General features: G+C 34.3%; 1 protein-coding gene across 5 annotated transcripts in view; it reads right to left on the bottom strand.

The window, feature by feature from the left end:
* Window positions 1–17833, bottom strand: part of Psmd14 (proteasome 26S subunit, non-ATPase 14) — a 107803-nt gene that overhangs the window by 70579 nt on the left and 19391 nt on the right. For 3 of the 5 annotated variants that reach the window (XM_078017479.1, XM_021729868.3, XM_078017478.1), the window contains one exon: window positions 6491–6535. The exons of 1 other annotated variant lie outside the window; for it this stretch is intronic. In XM_078017479.1, coding sequence (XP_077873605.1) covers window positions 6491–6535 — 45 coding nt within the window. Of the gene's footprint in view, window positions 1–4501; window positions 4523–6490; window positions 6536–17833 lie in introns of those variants that run through there. One more of the 5 variants, XM_078017480.1, reaches the window with a different exon arrangement.

Here is a 17833-nt window from a genome sequence, read left to right as displayed (position 1 = left end):
GCCAACAGAAGTAAGTCAGACCCAGAAAGAAAAGTATTATTTTTTCTCCTAAGAGTAATCTAAGGCTTAAAAAAAAAAAACAAGACATGAAAGTAAAGGGGGGACTTGAAGGAAGAATACCAGGATAAGGGATAGTAAGAGAGGGTAACAGGAGGGTGGACATGATCAATGTACGTTATATGCAGTCATAAAAACATCACAAAGAAACCCATTATTTTATATAATATGTAATAATAATTATGATTTTCAAATAGTTACAAAAAACTGAACATGATCCATACCTTGAACAATATACAAAAATTAATTCAAAAATAATGAAACATAAACTTTAAACCATAAAACTTCAAGAAAAAAACATGAGAGAATATCTTTGTGATCTCGGACTAGACACAGATTTCATAATTATCATACCAAAGCACATTTAGAACAGAAAATTTTTGTAAATTAAGACTATATCTGGGCTGGGGATGTGGCTCAAGTTGTAGTGTGCTCGCCTGGCATGCGTGAAGCACTGGGTTCTACATAAAGATATTGTATCCACCTAAAACTAATAAATAAATAAATAAATAAATATTTTTTAAAAGACTGTATCAAAATTAAGAATTTTGGTCTTCAAAAGAGTTCATTAAAAGAGTAAAAGGGGTCGGTGCAGTGGCACACACCTGTAATCCAAGCAACTCAGGAAGCTGAAGCAGGAGGATCACAAGTTGTAGGTCAACCTTAGCAACTCAATAAAACCCTCAACAACTTAGCAAGACGCTGTCTCAAAATAAAAAGGAGTAGGGATGTAGTTTGTGGTAAAATGTCCCTGGTTCAATCCCCAGTCTCCCCATCACCCAAAAAGCTTAGAAAGGTAATCAATGGACTGTTGAAAAAATACCTGCAAATGAATGACATGTTTAATTTAAAAAATTATCTAGAATACATAAAGAATCCACAGAATTCATTAATAAAACAAACTACCCAATAAAAACAAGGCAACAAATAAAAATAATCATACATGGATGACAAAAACATGAAAAGACATTTACCATCACTAAGTCATTAGGACAACAGAAATTAAAACCACGTTCAAATACTACTGCCTGCTAAAATGGCTAAAATTAAAAAGACTATACCAAGTACTGACAAGAAAGTGAAAGAACTAGAGCTTTCACGTACTACTATTGGGAATATATACTGGTACAATCACTTTAGAAAATAATTTAGTAGTTATTTTCCCTCCAGTGTTGGCAATTGAACCTGGAGACCTCTTATATGCCAGGGAAGTGAGCTACATCCCCAGCCCAATTTAGCAGTTTTTAAAGAAGTCAAATATATACCTACTACTGACCCAGTCACTCCAATTCTAGTTGCTTACAAAGAGAAATGAAAGCAAATATCTGTACAAAGACAAGTACACAATATTCACAGCAGCTTTATCTGTAATAATAAAAAACCAGAAAATACTATATATCCATGAAAAAGTGAATGGATAGACAAAGTCTAGTGTATCCATCCAATGAAAGTAGTCATCAGTAATAAAAAGGAATGAACTATTGATATACACTTAGAAGAGAGTCTCAACGTAAGTACAAATGTTCTTTGACTACAATGAGGATTATTTTTTATTAAATTCATTGTAAATTGAAAATATTGTTAAGTCATAAACATTGACATTTCCACCAATGGGAATATACAACATCAGTTTGTTGAAGAGTTATCTGTATTCTGGTGTTTACTGCAGTACTATTCACAATAACCAAGATATGTGCTATAGTTGAACAGTTTATCCTCAAAGGTTCAAATGCTGGAAGCTGGATCCCTGATGTAATATTGAAAGGTGGTGAGATCTTTAAGAGATAATTAGGTCATGGGGGCTGCAATATAAGGTCTCACTGACTCAACTGGTTACCCTGAAAGTGAATTGTTATACAGCCAGCCACCTTGATACCTCCTCTCAATATCTCTCAGACACATGGCTCTCTGACACATAACCACTTCCACTCTTGCACACAATTCCACCATGTGATACCATCTGATGTAAGGCCTTCACTAAAAGTGCAGCAGCTGGTACCATGCTCTTGGACCTCTAGAACTGTAAGCTAAATACTCCCTTTTTCTTTATTAATCAACCAGGTATTTTGTAACAGCAACAAAAAAGGACTAAGACAATTTGGAATCAACCTAAGTATCATCAGTGGATGAATGGTAAAAGAAAATCTAGTAGTACATATACACAAGAGAGAATTATTCAGTCATGCAACAATATGTACAAACATGGAAGATAGTGTATTATGTGAAATAAGACAAGAAGAGAAAGATAAATACCACATGATCTCATTTACATGTGAAAGCTAAACTGATCTCTGAAAAGTAGAGAGCAAAACAGTGGTTACCAAAGTCTGGGGAGAGAAGAGAAAGGGAAGGGAAGGATGGAGATAAGAGGGAGGCTGGGGAGAGAATGGTTAACAGGTGAAATGTTACAGTTATAGGAAAAATAAATCCTGGTGTTCCCTTGCACAGTAGGATGACTACAGTTAACAATAACGTATATAATGTATATATAGCTAAAGGAAGATTTTGAAATGTATTCACCAGTAAGAAATGATAAATGTTAATGTGATTAATATGTTTATTACCCCTATATGACCATTTCCCAAGATAAAACATCACATTATACCCCATAAGTATGTACAATTATTGTGTCAACCAAAAATAAAAAACTTACGAAAAAGAAAATGAATTTAATATATCAACCTACCAAAGACCAGTACTTAACAACACAGTATACTATGGAGTATCCATTATCTGCCCTTGTGTTTACACTCATGATGATGAGATTCACTGGGAGTTGCTGGTCACTGCCACTGTTCAGCAGCTCAGGACAGTATCATACTACATATTGCTAGCTCCAGAAAAATTTAAAAAGCAAAATTCTAAATCTGCAGTATGGTTTCAACTGAATGCCTATCATAAATGTCCAAGGTAGAGTGGAAAACTCCTAAATTGAACCATTGTAAATCGGGGACCATCTGCATAGCAATGAAAGCCAGGTAAAGAGTATCTACCATATGTTTCCATTTACTAACATTCTAGAAAATGCAAACTAATGAACAGTGCCAGCAGATCAGTTGGGAGGGAGGAATGCAAAGAAATGTATTACAAAGGAGCACAATAAATTTTGAAGATGAATAATTCATTGTCTTGAGTGTAGTGATAATTTCATAAGTGCATACATTTGTCTCAATATCCGTGGGGGATAGGTTCTAGAACTGCCTTCTCTTAACCAAATCAGCACATGCCCAAATTCCTTACATAAAATGGCATAGTATTTTGCGTATAACCTAGGCACATTCTCTTGTGTAAATTAAACCCATCCTAGATTACTTATACTAGTAAAATGTAAATGCTATATAGTCATTATATTATATTGTTTAGGGAATGTAATAAAAAAAGATTAAAAAATCATTAAAGACATAATTTTTTCCAAATTTTTTTTGTTCTGTAGTCGGGAACATACATGAAAATGGAACTCACAGATACAGAGGCCTAACTGTACATTAAAACTTATGAAATTACATACTTACAATATGTATAGTGTACTATTTGTCAGTTATATTTTAATACAACTATTAAAAACAAAATATTCCTACAAATTCTTATAACTCAAAAAATACTGTAAATTTAATACTTTCAGTATCTCTTATGATCATTATTAAATATAGGAATTACAAAATAAATGTTTTTACAAACATTAAACAATGGGAGAAAAGGCTTTATATAGAGTAAATAAAATGCAGCATGCATTCAGAAATGCCAAGTTAAAAAAATTTTAAGAGCATTTTTTTTTTTTTTAGATTTCAAACAAAAATCTCTTGGTCCTATCTATAAGGTGACTGGATTATAGAAACCTGTGTTCTCTCTCTCTCTCACACACACACACTCAGAGAGAAAGAGAGAGAGAGAGAAGTTTCTAAAATTTCATTGCTTATAAGTTATAATTCCAAAGATAGTTCCAAGAATTCTTTGAGAAAAATTCTGGTCAAGGGCTGAGGTTGTGTGCTTGCCTAGCATGTGAGAGGCCCTGGGTTTGATCCTCAGAATCACATAAAAATAAATCAATAAAATAAAGATATGGTACCCAAATACAACTAAAAAATAAATATTAAAAAAAAAAGAAAAAGAAAAATTCTGGTCAAAAAGACAAATTTAGTCAGGCATGGTAGCACAGGCCTGTAATCCCAGCGACTCAGGAGGTTGAGGCGGAGGATTACAAGTTTGAAATCAGCCTCAGCAACTTAGCAAGGCCCTAAGCAACTAAGCAAAAACCCTGTCTCATATTTACACACACACACACACACACACACACACACACACACGTATATTCACATATGAAAAGGGCTCAGTGGTTAAACATTCCTGAGTTCAATCCCCAGTATTAATAACAATAATAATACAATTTAAAAATTACAAAAGACAAATCCAGTTAGGGATACTTCAGTTAGGCTCTACAACTCACCATGATGCTGTGTGCTTAGAGATCACAATCTTTTAGATTAAACGACCTTCTGAGTAGTACTATGGTTTAAAAAACACTTTTAGAATGTCTCACCATTTTTCATTTATCCTATAACCATTAAGTAGATGATTTAAACACATATATAGAAATAAATGTAGATAAATAACTTGTACAAACTACAGGTTGAGGCACATTTAGAACTAGAACTTGTGTCTCCTGATTCACAGTTCAATTCCCTTTCTGCTACAAAACATCATTTCAATCATTACAAATGTATTTTACTGTTTATACACTTTGCAAAATATTACTTACTGCTCAAAGTCATTTACATTGGCAGTTCTGAGACCATTGCCATGAACTAAGAATAGTCATTTAAGCTAGGCACCATGGTACCATTCAGAACTTGAAAGTATAGTTTTGTCAGCTGGTACACAAAAACTTGAAATTAACATATGGAAAATAATTTACAGATGGCTATATGTAATTCAGAGAAGTCAAATGAATAAAAGGTGGAAAGATCTATAATTATAAACCTAAATAGAACTAACTAAAGTTATTCTGTAGGTTCAGTCACAAGTCAACATTAAATAGCCTCTAACCCTCATTATCATTAAAATAAGATACAGTGAAGCAATTCTTATCTCTTCTAAGTTGAGCTCCTAGCACCATGAGAGGTCCATCACATACACTACTTCTAATAACATAATATTGCAAAGTGGATACATTTGTCATTGTTTGGATATGAGGTGTATAAAAACCTTCTGTTTTAGTATAGGAATAGTCAGAGGTGAAATGGTTATGAGAATCATAACCTAATCAGTCCATCCTAGTTTGAATGGAATAACTGGGTGGTAATTATAGACAGGTGGGACATGCTGGAGGAGGTGGTTTAATGGGGTTTGGAGCAGGGATCACCTTCCCATTCCCCAGTCAACCCATTCCCCACAGAAGCAGAGCAGTGTTCCTTGCTCATGTCCTTCCACCAGGATGCTCTGCCTCACCTGCAATGGTGTAGGCAGATCATGAACTGAACCTCCGAAATCATGAGCCCAAAATAAACTTCCTCCTCTAAGTTTTCTTGTCAGGTATTTTGGTCATAGTGACAAAAAACAAACTAACACACTATTGAAATTATTTTATAAACGAAGAAGCTCAAAGTAGTTAACCAAAGTATTCTATGTGACCAAGGTTAAGTGGAGAAGTTTAAATTCAAACCAGTACTTTTTCTACCCCATCAAGCTAAACCTATTCTGATCAAACACAAAAATTACACTTCCAGAAATTTACTCTCTGGAATATGCAAGTGAAAGAATGTTTTCAAAGAAACACTTACTACAACATTATAAATCAAAAGATAAGAAATAACTTAAGAGTTTATTAACAGTTCCTTGATGAAGTAGAAATGTAAGCCATCATTTCAAAAATAAGCTATATATATATGGGTGAAATTACTAAGATACACTATGAAGTAATATTGTATACTGTACTGTAAAATACAGCATCCAGTGGTCACATTAAACATCAATTATTCTATAATTAAATAAAGTTTAAACATTTAGTTCTTCAGTCACACCAGCCAAATTTCAAGGACTTTATAGTCACATGTGGCTAATGGCTACCATTTTGAGCAGCTAGATAAAACAACACATTTACATCTTCGCTGAAGGTTCCCTCAGACCACTGACATAGAATAGCTTTACAAGGACAAAAACAAACTCTTAACAGAGGTTGTGTTATTTCCAGAGAAGAGAACAGAATCCAAGTACATTTAGTATTCTACATATACTTGTTTATAACTTCCAAACTCTGTAACACGTCATATTTGTTTCTCAACAACAAAAAAACCTCACCTGATTTATGTTAATTAGAAGCGTAGAAAGCTCAGAAATTCTGAGATATAGTAGAAGTCAGGGGACAGAATCATTTCTCCAAAACTTTCTAGAAAAACAGCTGAACACTACCTGAACTTCAAAGTATTCATTTACTCACAATAGTGTTTGGAATTCCATACAAAATACGAAACAGTTCATACTTCTGAGGCATTAAGGGAAAAGGAACAGAAAAACACATCAGAAAAAAACATGCTTAGAAAGAATGAGAGTGACAGTAGTCAAAGACATTGGGGAATGTCCTATTCTTCCTTGAACAAATCACATCTATTTTTCTTTTTTCTTACATGTCCATTTAAGTTTTACAGAGGAACACTTAAAAAGAAAAAAAAAAGTTTCAGTTTTGCTCTGAAGCCACATTTTCCCCAAATGTTGTAGTTTTTCAAATCTTATAATAAAATAAGTTACTTGTTATATGCCTAAACTTCCTTATTATAAAAGGAAACCTGTTGCTTCAATGTTATCTAATTACAATATTTTTGCTGAGGACTGGGGACAACTTTCCTGAACAAAGCAAACTTTCCAGAACAAAACAGTTACCAGACAAGCTCAAATTACATTTGAATTGATATTTTTCTCTCACTAGGAGATTGTTCACTTGGGAAGGTTAAATGGTCTGAGAATAATGTTAACATGAAAACCTACTATGGTAGAACAGGAGCAAGATCCCAGCCTATCTGTTTACCTTCACATTTACACTGCAATCTCATTTTCTTTTCGATCTGTCTTACTACTGTTTACATCTAGCCTAGCACCAGAGCCCTGGCCTTTTCATCATACATACTGCCTTTCACAGTGATTCTGGCAGGTCAGAGATCTGTGTCAGGTCAAACAGAAGGCCAAACTTATGTCCACAAAGTGACAAGGATCATGAATTTGTTCCCACACAGACTAGTAACCAGGAAGTCTGCCCAAATTTCAAGAATATGAGCTAATGGGAAAAGAAGAAAAGCCCAAAGAAACCTACCACAGAGGAATGTCATTCAGAGACTCTAGTAATCCAATCATATCCAAGGACATTTAAGGAAGTCAAGTTACTAAGGAAAAAAAGTTCCTACAACATGTAATAAGGTTAAGCAGGTTACAGTGGGAAAAGATACCTAAAAATTATCTACAAGGGATTGGGTTGTAGACCAGTGGTAGAGTGAGTACTTGCCTAGCACACAGAAGGTCCTGGGTTCAATCCCAGAACTACAAGAAAAAAAAAAATTACAGAAATTTATATCTTAAAGCTATTAGAAAACAGGTTTAAAATGTAATAACTAGCAATAATAATATAAATTATTTAAAAATGTATAGAAGAGATGCCAAGATCATTTCACACAAGTGCTATATGTAGACATCTCAACACTTATGTAGCCTTAGGATACTACACTTTTGGGGCAGCACTGGGGACTGAACCCAGAGCTTCACACATGCTAGGCAAGTGTTCTACCACAGAGCCACATCCCCAGCCCCTACTATACATTTATATGAAGGAGTGAGACATTTGAAAATGAGTTTGTATTAATGAGAATGTGTAAAGAGACTCTCCAAAGTGTGCCAGCTCCACAGCTCACAGGCAATGAATGAGCACTGCCTGCCGGTGCCAGTCAGATTACCAACCAACATTACTTTGAAGCCATGAGAGAAGCTGTTACCACTCTGGTTTAAACCCAGAGCAGCAGATTAAACAGAACTTTACATCAGTGGCAGGTCTCCCAAGTTCTCTTGATGCCACAGAATTCATAAGTGGGATCAGTATGTTCTAAAAAAACATGGTACTGCAAAAGGAAAAAAAAGGTTCCACAGCATCAAGCAGTGTAATACTTGAAACCTCATCATCAAAGTGACAGTTTTCAAGTGCCATTTATGATGCCCTAGTCTGGAAACATCCCAGCTAACCCATCTGATCAACAATTTCACAGATGGAAGCACTTGATGGCTAATTGGCAAGTCTACTATTCAAATAAAACAGCTCTCTGTACCTCTTTTTTCATTATTACAAGTCAAGGTACAACAAGACGGGTCAGTGAAATTAGCTTAATAAGAGAAGCCTCTTTCTCAAAATAATTTTTCTAGTGAAACAATGTATTTTGGCAATTAGAGTACTGATCTGTTTACAGCACTAATCTGTTTCTGAATAGTAAGAAAGATATTTTAAGGATTCATAAATGTAAACCTTTCCTTAAAGGTTGTACTGTTTGTAACATCTGCCTTTATCAATGTCGATATAAATTATTACAGGGAATAAAATGAATGAAATATTTACTCATTTCTTAAATATTCTTAAAACATGGACCAGGTATTTCATGTCAGAATAAAAAAAATAACCCTCTTAAATAGTTTATGTTTCCTAAACATTTAAAAAACAAGCATCTTATTCTTCATCTACATTTTCAATAAAAATTTCAAGATTATTCATGTTTTATCGATTCGTGAGGCAAATACTACAAAGTTTATCTAGCTGAGGAAATGTTGAGGTAAATAAAATAGGTTTTCCTATCACAAAGACTTGTTTCCAACTCTAGTTCCACTTCTTGACTCAACCCTATAATACGGTAATAATTATTCCTACCTATGTCAGGATTATTATGAGAATTATATAAGAATACTAAATATATAAACACTTCATATTAGAACACGGAAGGCACACAGCATTAGTTCATTGGCTCAACTCTGGTTACCCTACCCCCTTCTATGAAGTCCTAAAGTGTAACCTTTGCACAATTTTCAAAATATATGAGTTCTCTTTATAAATCCAAACATTTGCTCTAGATCCCACTGGCCATGGAATCCCCTATTCAGCTGTCTCCCTACACAATGAAAATTCTCATATCAAATTGAAAGCCTTCAAGGAAGAGCCTTATACAAAAACTGGGCTAAATATTCAAAGACCACATTTAGCTTACAAGATAGGAATCAGAAAATGTGTATAGTACTAGAATCTGCAGATGGGAAAGGGATACTAACCCAACAGTGGAACCTGGTACAAACTAAAGTAAACCATCTCCTTATAGTAAGCTATATTATGGTTACAGAAATATATTCTACAAGGAAATGAAATAAGTAGTCTTCCATGATATATAAGAAACATCACCTTTCTATAAAACAAAATGGGCACTTTTCCAAAATTAGGTTTTGTTAATTCTACTATTTTTTGGTTTTGCTGCTGTTGGTGATGGTAGGGTTCAAACCCAAATAATCATGCATATCAACTGAACAATCTACCACTGAGCCACACCCTTGCCCTATTATATGTGTGTGTGTGTGTGTGTGTGTGTGTGTGTGTGTGTGTGTGTATATATATATATTTTTTTTTTTTTTTGGTGGTACTGGGGATTGAACCCAGGGCCTTATGCATGCAAGGCAAGTACTCTACCTACTGCACTATATCCCCAGCCCCCATTATATACTTTTGATAAGCATTTCACTTCTAATTTTTCAAACTCTAATGTTTTCAACCCTAAGGATTAGGGAATTAATAAATAGGGATTACCTGCCTATCATAGGCAGGTAAGAATGTATGCCAGTAAAAATATATGCCAATTAAAAAAGGGACAACAAGCAAGAGAAAAGTAAACCTATCATAATCATTAATTTACTTTTCATTGTCTCTAAACCTTCCCATTCTGTCCTTCATGGGCATTCAGTTTTTTGCAGGGAATAGCCTGTGAAATCAAAGCCAACAGTCTGAAAAGAAGCAATGGGAGGCTGCCCTGTAGAGACCTCTGCCCAGCTCTGGTGGCATGCTTCTAGGGCACTTGACCCAGCATCTCACAAAGAAGCACCTTGAATGTGTGTTATGGCAAAAGAACTCCAGTCTTCTATGTCCAAGTTTTAAATGGGTTTAATATAAAGACAACTATCTAAATGGTAATATGAACTGAAAAATTAGAAGGCATGTTATTGACTTCTAAGGTATAAAACCCAAGGACTTAAAAATAACATACCAGTGATGAAGCCACACGTTTATACCAGCTCAACTTCCAATAGCCAAGCTATGGAAACAACCTAGGTGTCCTTCAACAGATGAATGGATAAAGAAAATGTGGTGTATACATACAGTGGAATCTTACTCAGCTACAAAGAAGAATAAAATTATGACATTTGCTGGTAAATGAATGGAACTGGAGGCTATTGTCCTAAGTGAAATAAGTCAATCCCCAAAATCCAAAGACCAACTGTTCTCTCTGATTTACAGATGCTAACCCAAAACAAGGGAGGATGGGGAGAGGAATAGTAGAAATTCACTGGATTAGACAAAGGGAAACAAAGAGAAGGGAGGAGGAAGGGGAAGAGGAAAGACAGTAGAATTAACCAATCATAACTTTCCTACCCCTGAATTTGTATACACAACTAGGGTAACTCCACATCATGTACAACCACAAGAGTGGGATCCTAAATAGGTTATACTCTATGTATGTATAAACTGCCAAAATACATTCTATGTATAACTATAGAGAACAAATTTTAAAAATGGAGGGTAGGAAAAGAAAAGGACACAGCCTGGATAATTTAGGATCATTACACCCATACATTGGGAATATTAAGTTTCAATGTCCTACTTTCCTATGTTAAATACAGGATCTTCCCTTATTGACCACCCTACATATTCTTTCTACCAGAAACAACCAGAAGTCATAGATTTTCTCAGAGCCTTCACTTCAAATTTAAAATACCTTAACCATTTCACTCTTCCTTATAATTTGATTTTATTTCATCAGAATATGATTAATTCTTGAAGAGTCTCATTGTAATTAAAAATATATCACCACTCTCTTATGTTCCTAAAGAACTAGAAAAAAATCATTTATTATAATTTCATATCAAATTTGAAATTTAACATTCACAAGTTTCCCTTGAAAGACCTGTCACAACTAGAATATTCAAGTAAAATGATACAGACTAACAAAAATGCATCCAACAGGATTTTGTTTCTCATTTAAGAACTCATATAAGATTTGAGAACCCTTAAAAACAGATTTGAGGCATCTCAAGAGCACCACATTTTTTACAAAACGTACCTATGCAGACTACAAATGGCAACCTGAAAGACAATTCTCTAATTAGCTTACTTTTGACCTGACCTTATAAAGTATATGAATAGAATGACTAGAAACTCTGCTTCATAAAAAGTCATTATCACCCAAACAAGAGTAGCAAAAGAAAAACTACTAAAAGCATTCTTGCATTTTTTGTTTCTAAAGCAAAGGAAAATGGCCACATCAGACAAAAAAAAAAAAAAAGATTAAAAAAAAGGTAAACAAAAACATCCCTCAGTGTGTATATATATATATATATATATATATGTATGTGTGTATATATATATATATATGTATGTGTGTGTGTATATATATATATATATATATATATATAAAACTAAGTCATAAAAGCCTTTTATAAAGACTTGCTCATTTTCATGTTCTGGCACCAAACTTTTGCACAGTGCCACACACCTGTAATCCCAGCTACTTGGGAGTCTGAGGCAAAAGGACTGCAAATGCAAGGCCAGCCTGGACAACTTAGGGGAGATCTTATCTCAAAAAAAAAAAAAAAAAAACCCACTGTACTAGCTGCTTGTATCTGTTTATTCTTGGCTTCCTTTGTCTCATCTCCAGATTACCCAGGTTCTTTAAAAATGTTAAAAATTGTTCTTTAAAAATGGACAATTTCATGAGACCCCATTTTAAAATAAAAATTTCTTAAGTGCTGCAGACGTAGCTTGGTGGTAGAGCACTTGCACAGCTTGTGCAATGCCCTAGGTTCAATTCCCAGTATGGCACAGAAAGGGAAAAAAATGTACAGAAAAAAACTTTATTTAACACCATTTAGTATTACCCTATGACTGGCTCTTTTGCTTTAGTTTTCTGTTTATGTAAATAATTATACACATCAAGTTGAAGCCCTTATGCCTGCCTCCCTGCTCATGAATTTGGTGTGGACCTATACCTGTGCTGTACACTATGGTAGCCACAATGTGTGGTAGCTAAATGTGACTATTTAAAATGAAATTAAATTTTAAAATTCAGTTCTTCAATTCTACTAACTATTATCGACATGGCCTCAATAGGTTCATGTGGGTTAAATTAATAGAAATCTCAGTTCTTTAGCTGCTCCAGTCACATTTCAAGTGGTTAATGTGGCCAATGGTATTGGTAGTACAGATACAGAATGTTTCCATCACTGCAGAAACTTGGACAGTGCTCCTCTAGACCCTGTATGTTTACTCAAGAGTTATGTGCCCTTGAAAAAAGTGTTACTTTGTGTTTTTAAAATTTATATTAATGCTTTACACTGTATATATAGTTTTACAACCTGAATTTTTCTCTTTATGTTTACATGGTCTATTATACATATTGCAATTCATTTTCATTGCTGTGTAACATTGCATCACACATTTTACCAGAGTTATTTAAGAATTCTGCAATTTTTGAAAATTCAAAAAATGTTATAACAAGTATCCTTAAACACGTTTCCTAATAATCCATGAGTTTCTCCAAAGTAAATAAATAGGACTCCTCCATCATAGATGTCTGGGTATTATAAATGTTGTCAAATTGCTCTCCAAAGTGATTTTAATCATTCATATTCCCACATGTGTTCTTTTAACATTTATTTATTATCTATTCATTGCTAGGTAATGTTCTAAGCACTGAGCTACAATCCTTAACTAATTCCTCTTACTCCTACATAAACATCTTCCCATAAGAAAAAAAGATTACACGAGAATTCTTGCTTACCTAAACTGTCATTTCACATAATACCACAGACTTAAAAAAAAAAAAAAAAAAAAAAAAAGATCTAAGCCAGACATGATAGTGCACTCTTGTAACCCCAGCAACTCAGGAGGCTGAGGCAGGAGGATCCCAAGTTTAGGGCCAGCACAGCCACTTAGTGAGGCCCTAAGCAACTTAGCAAGACCCTGTTTCAAAATAAAAAATAAAAAGGGCTGGGCGATGTGGCTCAGTGGGAAGCACCTCTGGGTACAATCTCAGGTATGTGAGCACACGCAACACACACACAAATCTAGTAATTGTTTTAAGCTTTTATTACCCTGATACATAGTGATGCTGAGTATCTTTTCATATTCCCATTGGCTGTTCTTATCATTTCACATTCTTTTTCTATGTTGTTTTTTTTGTCTTATTCTTATATTACTAATACAAGTCAAATTATGAATCTTTTGAGTTATGCTTTCTATCCTGAAGTCATAAAGACAAAGAATTTTCTTCAAACAAAATTGGAGTAGGGAAGAGTATCTATAGTGTGTGCTTGACATATTGACATTAGTTTAATTAATCCTAAAGACCATGTAAGGAAAGTATTATTAAATTCATTTTAAAGATATGGTAACTGAATTTTTATTCTTTCTTTTGGTAAAAAATGCAACATAAATTTACCATTTCAACCTATTTTTAAAGTGACAGTTCAATGGCATTAGGTATGTTCACATTATTGTGCAACTCTCACCACTAATCTATTTCCAAAACTTCTAAAATTCTGTATCTATTAAAATCCCCATTCTCTCCTCCCTCCAGACCCTTGCAACTACCATACTACTTTATATCTCTTTTAATCTGCCTGTTCTAGGTACTTTCACAGAAACATGCAATACTTGTCCTTCTATGTTTAGCTCATTTCACTTAGCATAATATCTTCTAGATTTACTCATGTTGCAGCTTGTGTCCAAATTTCATTCTATCAAAGCTGAATACTATTTCATTATACATATATGCCACATTTTATTTATTTATTCATCCACGGATGAGCATTTGGGTGGCATGCACCTTTTGGCTATCATGAATAATGTTGCTGAGGAAACATAATGTACAAATGCTGGAGGAGTCTCTGCTCTCAAATCTTCTGGACCTACATCCAGAACTAGAAATGTTGGATCACACAGTAATTCTATGTTTAATCTTCTGAGTAAACATTATACTTTTTTCTGCAATAGTTCTTTTACACCGACACACTATCAATGCACAAGGTTTTCAATTTCTCTAATCCTTATCAACGTTTGTTTTGTTTTGTTGGTAGTAACCATCCTAATGGGTATATATATCTTCCACATTTGTAAAGTTTGATTTCATAGGGAGATGTTTACCCCATTTGGTATACATTTTTGTGGATAGCATAACATATGAGATCTGATTCTAGCCTTCCCCATATTGAAAGCTACTTACTTCAGCAACATTTAATAAATAGGCCATTTCCTTCACCACTAAACTTCATTTACTGATTGATTCATTTGACTTGGTTGCAGAGTTAGGGGATCCCACTTAGGGCCTTGTACATTCAAGGCAAGTGTTCTACTAATGAGCTATACCCCTAGTTCTTTATTAGTTAAGTTTTAATCCCACCTATATGATAAATCAAATTCCACATATGCATGGGTTTATTTCTGGACTTTCTATTCAATCATATAGATCTACATGTCTCTAACAATATAACACTACTCAAATCACACAACATTAAAATTTACTTTGAAATCAAAGCAAATTTCTTTTTTCTTTTGGGAATTTCTTTGCTGTTTGGGGGACTTTTTTTTGCCTATATGATTTTTTTAATACCTTTATTTTGTTTGTTTTTTTAATGTGGTGCTGGGGAATCAAACCCAGTGCCTCACACATGCTAGGCAAGCACTCTACCACTGAGCCACAACCCAGTCCTCCTATATGAATTTTTAAAGTAGTTCAATTCCATGAAATTCTGGTTGATATTTTTATTGGAACTACATTAAATTTATTATTAACTGAAAAGAACTGATAGGTGGCAGTAAGAATATTAATCCATGAAAACAGTATTATTTTTTCATTTACTCCAGTAATTTTTCTCATGTTAAATTACTACTTTCTTCAAAACAATGGGCTAAAACTAAGACAAATAACTGAAACATTTCTACCCCAAGATCTAACAATAAGAAACTACAATAATGGATAATAGTTAATATACATAAAACCCATTTACTATGAGATATAAGGGTTATACCAAAGAAATTGTCATATTTGATTCATGGTATTATTTTTTAAATGTAGCCATTAAAATAATTCCTTAAAATGTTTTATCTCATCACATTCAGAAAGCCATTTCTCATCATTCTCCCACAGTATTTCTCCCATATTTTTGTATCTTGAGATATAATATTTACATCATAGACTATAAAGTTCTATATTTTGGCCACTTAAAACATAACTGAAGTCAGGTGTGTTGGCATACATCTATAATACTAGCTCCTCAGGAGGCTAAGGCAGGAGGATCACAAATTGGAGGCCAGCCTGGCAATTTAGGAAGACCTTGTTCAAAATAAAAGGCTGGGGTTATGGCTCAGTAGTAAGCACTTGTCGCCTAGCGCAGGCAAGGCCCTGGGTTCAATCCTCAACACCATATATATGCAAATAAATTTTTAAAAAGGTATTATGTCCAACTACAACTAAAAAATAAATAAATAAATTAAATAAAATTTAAAAAGCGCTGGGGATATAGCTCAGTTGGTAGAGTGCTTGTTTCACATCCATAAAGCCCTGGGTTCAATCCCTAGCACCACAAGAAAACAAACAAATAAAAGGGCTGGGGATATAGCTCAGTGATAAAGCACTTGCCTAGTATGCATGATGCCTTGGATTCAATCTTCAGTAATGCCAAAAAACCCACCCTGATAACTTACAGACAATACATATATAGGCTTGCTGCACATGTGTTCAATTTGGCCTACACTGTGCATCTTAAACAACAACAACAAAAAAATCCCTAGGGTTTTTCACATAAAATCATGATTTCTGACTCTGCCTTAAACCTTACAGGTTATGTTGGGGAGGTGGAGAGGCTGGTGTTGGTGTGAGAGGCTTGTGGGAAGCTGGTGGTGGCAGTTGGGCTCTGAGGGTTTTTTCCTGAGGAGCTGTTTTGTTTGGCGTGTGTGGTTCTAAAAATAAAGTTAGTTTCTTTTGACAAGTGGCTCCTGAATTGTGCCCAGCCAGACTGCGGCACTCACTCAAAGACTCAATTAAAAGAGGTTCAATGTCCATGCTTTATTGATTGCCACACAGGTAAGACACACATTGCTCATTATAGCTTCCAATAAAAATGACCTGTTAATTTCCAATCACAATCCATTGGTCAAAGCACGATCGTGGTGAGGCTAATGTCAAATGTTAAAAAAGTATAATCCTATCATCTGCCTGAAAGGCTGGAAGCCAGAAATATTCCATAGAACTGATAATTTTGCCTATAATGTATTCCCCTCTACTTCAACTACCATTAGAATTACTTTAAAAAAAATTTTTTTGATTGAATTATCTCACAACTATGTAAGAAAAAATATTCATGAAACCACAATGCCATGAAAAAAATAGAGAAATCACTAAGAATTGTATTCAATGCCTTTCACAATCTACTCCAATCTTAATCTGTTTCTTTTCCTTTTATTTCACCTCTTCTCTGGCCTTTCTGAATAAGCCATGACATGTATTTCAAATCAAAGCTCAAACATCATCTCGGTTTAGTCATGACCCCCTTTTTACTGGAATAAATGAACCCTACTTCCACTATACTTACAAATCACATTTTCTTCACAATGATCACTACTTTGCACTGAAAGTAGTTAATGTGTGCCAGGCACTTAAAACAATTGCTTGCGCCTCTACTTGAATATAAAGATCCTAGGTAAAGTACTAAAGTTCTTGTTCATCTTGGTATTCCCTACAACCTAACACCCAGTGCACAGAAACTCGAACTACTGCCCTAGCAAATTAAAATTGAAGACAAGGTGACAAATATTATTAATATTTACTTTTAAACTTACTTTGACTAATTTCCAACACTAAAACAGACCCAGAAACTTAAAACAGAAACTTTCAGAAGCTAGAGACTATGTTAAGACCAGTCTCACCTCTTGGGCTCCACTTTTTCTCTTTTTAGAACTAATTTAGCTGCCACAATTTAGGATGGGGTGGTTAAGACAATGAAAAGCCACACTACAGCAATTTATGTTTCTAATGCAATCATCTCACACTTTTTAGTAATTTCAAATTTATAAGCACTTTAAAAAATAAATTTAAAAAATATATTTAAAGTTTAAAGTTATTTTGCATAGTATAATAATACTAACAAAACATCTCTTTCTGCTTCATACTACAGATAAATTATACTGAAGATTAAGACTGTAGACAAGCTGGGCACTGTGGCACACCAGTAATCCCAGCAGCTCCAAGGGCTGAGGCAGGAGGACTGCGAGTTCAAAGGAAGCCTCAGCAAAGGCGAGGTACAAAGCAACTGAGTCCCTTTCTCTAAATAAATTACAAAATAGGGCTGGGGATGTGGCTTAGCACTTGAGTGCCTCTGAGTTCAATCCCTGGTACAAAAAAAAAGACTGTAGACAGATTTAATTATTTTATCCTACCATTATTCAAGTATTAAATTTTAAAATGTGGCATCATAAAAAAATAAAACTTTTAGAGTTGTTCAG

This window comes from Ictidomys tridecemlineatus, chromosome 7, assembly GCF_052094955.1.
Source record: "Ictidomys tridecemlineatus isolate mIctTri1 chromosome 7, mIctTri1.hap1, whole genome shotgun sequence".
Lineage (NCBI taxonomy): Eukaryota > Metazoa > Chordata > Mammalia > Rodentia > Sciuridae > Ictidomys > Ictidomys tridecemlineatus.
The sequence above is the reverse complement of the archived record's forward strand: the minus strand, read 5'-3'. Positions and strand labels throughout refer to the sequence as shown.